General features: G+C 42.0%; 1 protein-coding gene across 1 annotated transcript; it reads right to left on the minus strand.

Annotated features, from left to right (window-relative positions):
* Window positions 1-7,055: 7,055 nt before the first annotated feature.
* LOC123440723 (probable glutathione S-transferase GSTU6) lies at window positions 7,056-8,155 on the minus strand. The gene has a single exon (XM_045117271.1). The coding sequence runs from the start codon at window positions 7,987-7,989 to the stop codon at window positions 7,300-7,302; it is 690 nt and encodes a 229-aa protein (XP_044973206.1). The 5' UTR covers window positions 7,990-8,155; the 3' UTR covers window positions 7,056-7,299.
* Window positions 8,156-8,656: the final 501 nt, after the last annotated feature.

Genomic DNA, 8,656 nt, shown 5'->3' on the forward strand with positions numbered 1-8,656 from the left:
TCATAATCAGGAAGCGACTCACATTGTGCCATGCAATGAAGTTGAAGACAACATTCCTCACATTGTACAAAAATAACTTTAAAACATCAAGTCGATTTTAGTTTGTGAGGGATAATTAGTTGGATCATTAAAGTGGAGTTCAATTATTTCTTACTCTTATATGATATAATTTCTATGCATGCAAATTTTTACATGTATTGTAATTATATTTACAACTCATAAAAATATATTCCTGACCCATGACAATGGACGGGCATTATACTAGTTTAGTAATGTATTTCTTTGAAAGAATCAATCAAGATTAATTTGTAATGAATCTTTAAAGACCAAATCTAAATTAATTTACCTTACCATAGATTATTCAATCACATTAATTAATATTACCATACATCACCAAATTACGTTAATTAACATTCGGTTCCACATTGTTTTTATCTTTCTCCTCCCACCTTCCTCTGTTTTTCATTTGTTTTTTCTTCCTTCTCTCATCTCTACTCCTAAAAGAGGAGTTGGTAGCTTCCGTTCTAGGTTTATTTTTGTCGTTTTTTCGTGTCACTTACCACCATCTCCTCTCACTACCCTGTGCCACCGATTTATTTTTCTCTTCACTATTTTCTTGTCTCTACTCCTAAAGTAGATGTCCGCGGTTGTGATGGTAGGTTCTTTTCCAGGTTTTTTCCGCCTCACCTCTCACCTTCGTCTCTTTTTTTGTTTTTTTTTCGCTCCTTCCATCATCACATATTTAGTAATGTATTTATGTGAAAGAATCAATCATATTCAATTTTTAATAAATCTTTGAAGACCAAATCTCAATTAATTAACCTTACCATAAATGGCTCAATCACATTTATTAATATTTTCCTACATCACCAAATTACATTAATTTCTAATAAATCTTTAAAGATCAAATCTGAATTAATTAGGCTCAATCACATTTATTAATACTTCCATACCTCGCCAAATTATATTAATCTCTACTCCTAAAACGGGAGTGCATATGTCCACGGGCGGACCTAGTATAAAAACTGACCAGGGGCACCATACTATAGAAAACTCTCAAACATATTTACCCATAAGCCTATAAATGCTTCAATCTCTACTACTAATGGAGTAGTTGGTACTGTGGTACCAGTTATTTTGGTACTCTAGTTTATTTTACTCCCACCTCTTACCACCCCTTCCCAATGGTTTTCTTATCCATCAAATTTTTTTATCCGTTCCTTTCTTTCAAATCAACACTTTCCTAACATACAAAAGATCAGATATCTAACTTTCCTAACTGATCTATCTAATTAATGCAAAAGAAAGGAAAGTATCTCTCTCCCGATTGCATGTATCTCTTTTTGTAGAAAAAGGAGAGAATCTCTCCACTCTTTTCTTTCAAATTAACAGTTTTCTTACATACAAAAGATCACATACCTAACTTTCTTAATTGGTCTCTTTAATTAATGCAAAAGAAAGGAAAGTATCTCTCTCACAATTGCATGTATCCCTTTTTGTAGAAAAAGGAGAGAATCTCTCTGTTGATTGTATGTATCTCCTCCTTTATTTTCCTAATTGATTTACTTGCCACTAACCAACAAATTACCCAAGGATAATTTTGTCCAAAATTTTCTATAATGTTGTGTCGTCGTCACCGTGCCAAAAAAATCTCTACTCCTAAAGTCTCGGTACCTAGGTCATCGTTCGTTCGTTTCGTTCTCACTCCCACCCACCCCCTCCCATCGAGATTCCCCTCCCACTAATCACGGATTTTTTCTATCCCACAAAAAACCAATTGATGAACAGAAACCCCGAAAAACCCTTACGTTGAAACCTAATGTATGTGCTCCCTCCCAATCTCCTCCCACAACCGCCACAAGCCCCTTTCCTTCCCTCCTTCCTACCTCCTTGGCTTCTCCCCTACCGCCGCTGCTCCATTCCGGCCCTGATCCTTCACGTGTGTTGCTGGGCCACGCCACCGTGTACCGGGTCATTGGGCTCCTATGCGCCATTGCCTCCGTCCCAGCTATCCGTCGCGTATGTGAGGGGCGTCCATCTGAGGCATCGGTGCATGGAGTGCAAGTGAATCGGCTATGTCGTAGTGGCCACCGACAAGGGAAAGTCGACGCTCGGGCGCCGAGACGTGGTCGTCGCATGGTGCAACACGATCCTGGCTGTGGAGCTACACAGATTCTTGGTGCAACTTGGTTGGATCTCCATCTACACCCTCGCAGACCCGGCATCCACCAACAATGAGGACACGTCAGAGATGAGGTAATCTTACAAATACGATGAAGGTACTATCACGTATATGGTACACATGGTTCAGTGTTGAGCTCACTTACACCTACATGCTCATGCAACCATGGGTGTGACGTGCAGGCTGAGATAATACATTGTATGCAAGGTAACAGGTAACTCTCTTAGAAGATCTTTATATTTTTTTGGAAAGATCGAGCCCGTGAACCCAGAATCGAATATGCGAGGACCAATGAGGGAATTGTGGACCTTCGTATTCAATTTTTTGTTACCTTCTTGTCTTCTTCAGTTTTCTACAGATTACATGAACTAGGTTTTTTCAAGTGTCTACAGGAAGTAAGTTTCTTATATCGTATCGGAAGTATGTAGATACTTTGTCATATTGTGTCTTACGTATACGCGTTCATGGACGCGGTCATATCATATTTTTGACAATAGGCACACATGCTACCTTCTCAAATCAAATGTGTTCATTCAAATATCAAGAAATTCGTTAACAAAATGTGTCCTACAATATTTGATCGTCATCATCATCATCGTTCGTAGCAGCCATTCATGCGAAAATATTTTAGAAATCAAGCACTATATCAATTTGAAAATCAAACGTTTAGAGCAATTTATCAGCTAGAAATTTAATTACATGTGCAATTAATTAGATTCATTAAAATAGTAAATATTTTCGCACCAAATCAATTTGTTAATCAAATCATTAATGAAATTGAGTAATTAGGTAGATAATTATCTATGCCTACATATAATCAGAAGTAGGGATTTTTTTTAGTTAGTCACATAATTAATTTGTTTGGTTGGGAGTTAATTAGGCATGCAAAGAATTAGATATGTCGTTAATCATTTTTGTACTTATTTAATTAAGCAAACAGTTAATTGTGTTGAATCCTTTTGAAAGCGTTTGTGGGCAAGGACGATCAACAAGCTCTCAGCAGCATGGCCGAGCACCGCTTAACAACATGGACAATGGCCACCATACGCTCGCGACTTGGGCGACATAGGGTTCACCAGGTTTGATGATGACTATGCTTTGCAAGATGTCGACACACTGACGATTGATAAAATGTTCGTCCATGAGCACAACAAGAAACAACATTCGCTAGGTGGTTCATGCTATAGTATAAAAATAGAGTGTTCCAAAAATTGAAACAAAAAAGAAAAATAAATATTCTATAAAATAAGTAGGAACGAGAACTAAAACCAACTAGGAATGAGAAAGAAGAAGATGAGTCGTTGGCCGTGGCGACCACACTAATGTTGATGTGGTGCCTCTCGTGCGAATGACCCTGACAATAGTACCTTGGGGTACGAACGGAGGGGCGAAATCTAACTAGGCGCAGCGGATACACTTGGATGAACGAGTTCAGGCCCGATTCGGAAGTGGTAACTGCTACCTCTTGAGCTTGCGTTGGTTTTCCCTTGAACAGGAAAGGGTGATGCAACGAAGTAGATAAGTATTTGCCTCAGTTTTTTGAGAACCAAGGTATCAATCTAGTAGGAGGAACAAGCAAGGCCTTAATAGTAGTACCTACACAAATAATCAAACTCTTACACCCAACGCTATAAAGGGGTTATCAACCCCTTCAGAGTTTTTGTAAGGATGAGATCTGATAGAGATATATATAAAGATTGTGGAAAAAAAGTAAATAAATTGTAGCAAAGTATTTTTGGTATTTTTGGTTTATATATGTGAAAGTATAATATGGAAAATAGACTCGGGGGCCATAAGCTTCGCTACAGGCTTCTCCCATAAAGGAAAATAATGCGGTGGGCAAACAAATCACTGAGCAATTGATAGAAAAACGAATAATTATGAAGATATTCAAGGCAATGATTATGCATATAGGCATCACGTCCGTGTCAAGTAGACCGAAACAATTCTGCATCTTCTACTATTACTCCACACATGGACCGACTCCTGCCTACATCTAGAGTATTAAGTTCATGAAGAACAGAGTAACACATTAAGTAAGATGACATGATGTAGAGGGATAAACTCAAGCAATATGATGAAAACCCCATCTTTTTATCCTCAATGGCAACAATACAATACGTGCCTCGCTACCCCTACTTTGTCAGTGGCTGAGGACACCGCAAGATTAAACCCAAAACTAAGCACTTCTCCCATTGCAAAAATTACCAATCTAGTTGGCCAAACAAAACCAATAATTCGAAGAGACTTGCAAAGATTTGAAATCATGCATATAAGAATTCAGAAGAGACTCAAATAATATTCATAGATAATCTGAATATAAACTCACAATTCATCGAATCTCGACAAACACACTGCAAAAGAGTATTACATCGAATAGATCTCCATGAAGATCATGAAGCACATGGTATTGAAGATCAACTAGAGAGAAGAAGTCATCTAGCTACTAGCTATGGACCCGTAGGTGTGTGGTGAACTACTCACACATCACCGGAGAGGCAATGAAGTTGATGTAGATGCCCTCCGTGATCAATTCCCTCTCCGGCAGATTACCGGAAAAGGCTCCCAGATTATATCTCATAGAACAGAGACTCCCGACGGCGTAAACGTATTTGTGTGGGTCTATTTGGCGATACAGGAATATTTGTGAATTTATAGGCCAAAGAATAGGATTAGGAGACCTGCAGGGGCCCACAAGCCAGGGGGCACGACCACCGTCCTAGGGCGCGCCCTGCAGGCTTGTGGCCTCCCGGCAGATGCCCTTCCCCCTACTCCAAGTCTGCTGGGTGTCTTCTGGTCCAAGAAAAATCTTTCCGGAGGTTTTGTTCCATTTGGACTCCGTTTAATATTCCTAATCTGCAATACTCAAAAATGTGGAAAAACAGAAAGTCACACTATGCTCTAGATTAATAGGTTAGTCCCAAAATAATATAAAATAACATATTAATGCATATAAAACATCCAAAACAGATAATATAATAGCATGGAATAATGAAAAAGTATATATACATTGGAGACGTATCAATCATCCCCGAGCTTAATTCCAGATAATATGGATGTATGATTTGATCCAGCCTGCTTCATTGTAATGGGTTATCTGTTATATGCAAAGTATTTGTTATATGTGTGTGCTTGCTTGCTTGGTGTAACTAAAATTTCTGAATATCTGAACTTGGAATAACAATGAAGACTAAGATATGTGCGTCCTTATTTGCTTGTTGTCACTAAAATGAGTAAAATCTCTCAATATTTGATTTTTTTTGTTTTGTTTCATAGGTGCAGGTATCTCAAGCGCCGCCTCTGTACCACAAACAGCAGCAACTCATGTTGTTGCATCAAATGATGCGGCACGGAAGTACTGTACTATGCCAGATCCTAATAGAACATACGCTTTGCAATGCAATTTCTGTAACAAGATATTAACTAGCGGCGTAACAAGGATGAAGTTCCACCTTGCTGGAATTAAGAAGTACAATGTTGCACCATGCCAGAAGGTTCCTCATGATGTCAAGGAGGAGATGAAGGTTTTGCTCCTAAAGAGTAATGATGTGAAGGATAAGAAAATCACAGAAGTGGAGAAGTTAAGAAGTTTAGTTAACATAGATCACTCGGAGGGAGAACAGGAGAGTGATGAAGATAGTGACAATGATGTTATGATTTTATCAACATCAGGCACAAGCAGATCCCAAGGTGGCCCTATGGACAAGTTCTGCAAGTTAAGTGTAGAACAAAGTGTCAAGAGGAATCAAGGGACAACTCTCAGCGAAAAGGTTCAATCAAATTGTCATCTCGACAGTTAGAAGAGAAGAGGAATAGAGCTTGTGGGTACATCTGCCAGTTTTTCTATGAAGCTGGCATTCCACACAACACTGTGACACTTCCTAGCTTTGCATGTATGCTAGTTGCCATTGGAGATTATGGCAAAACCCTTCAAGGACCTAGTGCCTATGAGATGAGTGGGCCATTCCTGCAGAAAAGAAAGAAGAAGATGCTTGACTCATTCAAGAACCATAAGAAAGCATGGGAGCACACGGGTTTATTTTTGTTCTCATGTGTTCCTTGATTTGTTCTCATCTACACTGAATTTTTGTTCACTCTGTAGGTTCATGCAAAAAAACGTAATAGACTACTCAGTGATAGGTTGAGGGATCTTGTCTTCGTCAAATTCAACGCGAGGCTGCAGCATAAGAGAGCAAATAAGAACAGGGATCCTATAGAGAAGGTTATCAATGATGTTCTGGAGGATGAAGCCAATGAGTTCATTCCTGGGATCGTTCCTAATGACAATACTAGTGAATATTTAGGTAATGAAGCTCAAGCTCAACAAGAGACTTCAACATCACAAGCACAAGTAAGAAAAAGAAAGAGGTATGCAGTAGCCAAGAAGAAGAGGAAGAAGAGCATCCACTCTCTTCTTAACAGCATTGAAGAAGATCCCATGCTATGTTCTTCATCTTCGGAATCAGATGATCAAGCTCAAGATGAGTCTAACTATGCCTCTGGTGATTCAGATTGATGCACTGCAATTGTATGGTTGTTCGTATGTAGTTTGCCATCTTACTTTTGTTATGTGCAAGTGTGACCCTGGTCCTGCTGGTTGTTAGATTGTGCAAGTGTGCAAGTTACCTACTGTGCAAGTGTGCCTGAGCCTTATGTTGTTATGCGCTGAACTGAACCATCTCCTGTGATTTGCAAGTTTCTATGACTAGCTGGATAGTATATGTATATTGTATATATATTTGATACCTGATTGTATTATTATATTTTGTTTTTCTTATCATTTAGTAAAACCACTAAATGATGGCATAGCCCGCTATAGCTTTGCTATAGCCTTTTTTAGTTGTTGGCAGAGCCGCCGCTAAATGGCGTAGCCCGTTATTTAAAACTTTGGGTAGTATACATGGTGTTTAACACTACACTCCTGACAAAGTTAGTGGGTTGCTCAGCCACAACTTTCTAAAAATAATGACCATTTTATTGCATATTGGACAGATCACAAATCTTTAATAAGTAAACTAACTAAAAGGGGCGATTCACAATGACCACCTTTATACTGAACAAACAAAATCCAACTCGTGGTCGACCGAATCAAGAAGAAACTCCTCCAAGCTTGCCACTTAATTATTACCTGCCATAGCCCGCAGCTTCCGGGCATGCTCCACCATACTCTTCATGGGCGGGGCCACCTCCTTTCCGGCCTCCGTCTGCTCGAACCTCTCAGCCCAGGCGGCCAGGCCCGGAGTCCTTCCGGCGTCGATGAGCGTCACGCCGAACATCTCGCGCAGCGCCTTGAACCAGAACAGGTTGCACCCGAGCGCAAGGTCGAGGTACCCGACGGAGTCGCCGGCAAAGAAGTCCTTCCCATCAGAGCACTGGGCGAGGGCGTCCTCCATGAGCCCGATCACCGCGAGCGCGGCGTCGAGCTTCTCCGCTCTGTCCTCCTCCGTGGCGGCGCGCAGGATGCCTAACCACGCGGGGAACAGCTTGTCGTCGACGTAGGCGGCCCAGAAGCGGGCGACAGCGCGGCCGTAGGGGTCGGCAGGGAGGAGGGAGGCGCCGTCGGCCCAGACCTCGTTGACGTACTCGACGATGGCAAGCGACTCGCAGACGGGCCTGCCGGCGTGGATGAGCACGGGGACCTTGTTGTGCACCGGGTTGGAGGCGAGGAGGAGGTCGCCCTTGTGGAACAGGTCCTGCTCCAGGTACTCGTAGCTGACGCCCTTGGCGTGCAGCGCCATGCGCACGCGGACCGCGAACGGGCTCATCACCGAACCTAGTAGCTTGACATCATCTCCTTCACCGGCCATCGTCTTCGGTCGATCTCTTGCTCTTCGCCGCTCGTAAGCTCTCTGCTCTACTGTGTACGTGTGTGCTCTCTAAAGCCTTAAGCCCTGTGATACTCAATTTGCAAGTGTACGTGCATAGCTTCGGTCGCGTTGTTTATATAGCCCAGATTAAGCTGAGCAGTTGTTGGAACAGAAGCTACTAGAGCCATGGGAATTGTGTTGGGCGGGTCTACGGCGATGCGCAATCATCACCCTTGACGTACGCAGCATGCATGTTGACTAGCTTGGCGTCACATGTGACGCTTCAGGGCTGCACAATCTTTCTGCGGCACTCTTGCTGTGTCGATCGGTCTTCTGTACCGACGAGACATGACATGTGGTTCACTCATCCGGTGAGCGGGACGCGGGAGCAAATACAATATGGCTGCTGCAGCGATGATAGGGCCAACCTTAAAAGCTGGATTGTGGTAAGAGCATCTCCAACGGGTGATCAAAAACTGCTCCGCACGTTAAAATATCTGTTTTTTGAACGTCGGACTGCTTCAACAGAAGCTGCAAAACACTGCGCGCGTTAAATTTTTTTAGACGCGCGCTCAAAATCGCTATCGCGCACAGCATATTTGGTGCGCCGGCTTGCGCGTGCTGCAAACTCTGAGCTGCTGCACATGGGACCGCTGGATCGGACTGG

The sequence above is a fragment of the Hordeum vulgare genome, chromosome 3H, assembly GCF_904849725.1.
Source record: "Hordeum vulgare subsp. vulgare chromosome 3H, MorexV3_pseudomolecules_assembly, whole genome shotgun sequence".
NCBI lineage: Eukaryota > Viridiplantae > Streptophyta > Magnoliopsida > Poales > Poaceae > Hordeum > Hordeum vulgare.

Excerpts from the sequence above, each read along its gene's own strand:
- LOC123440723 (XM_045117271.1), bottom strand. The coding sequence starts at position 7,989 with ATGGCCGGTGAAGGAGATGATGTCAAGCTACTAGGTTCGGTGATGAGC.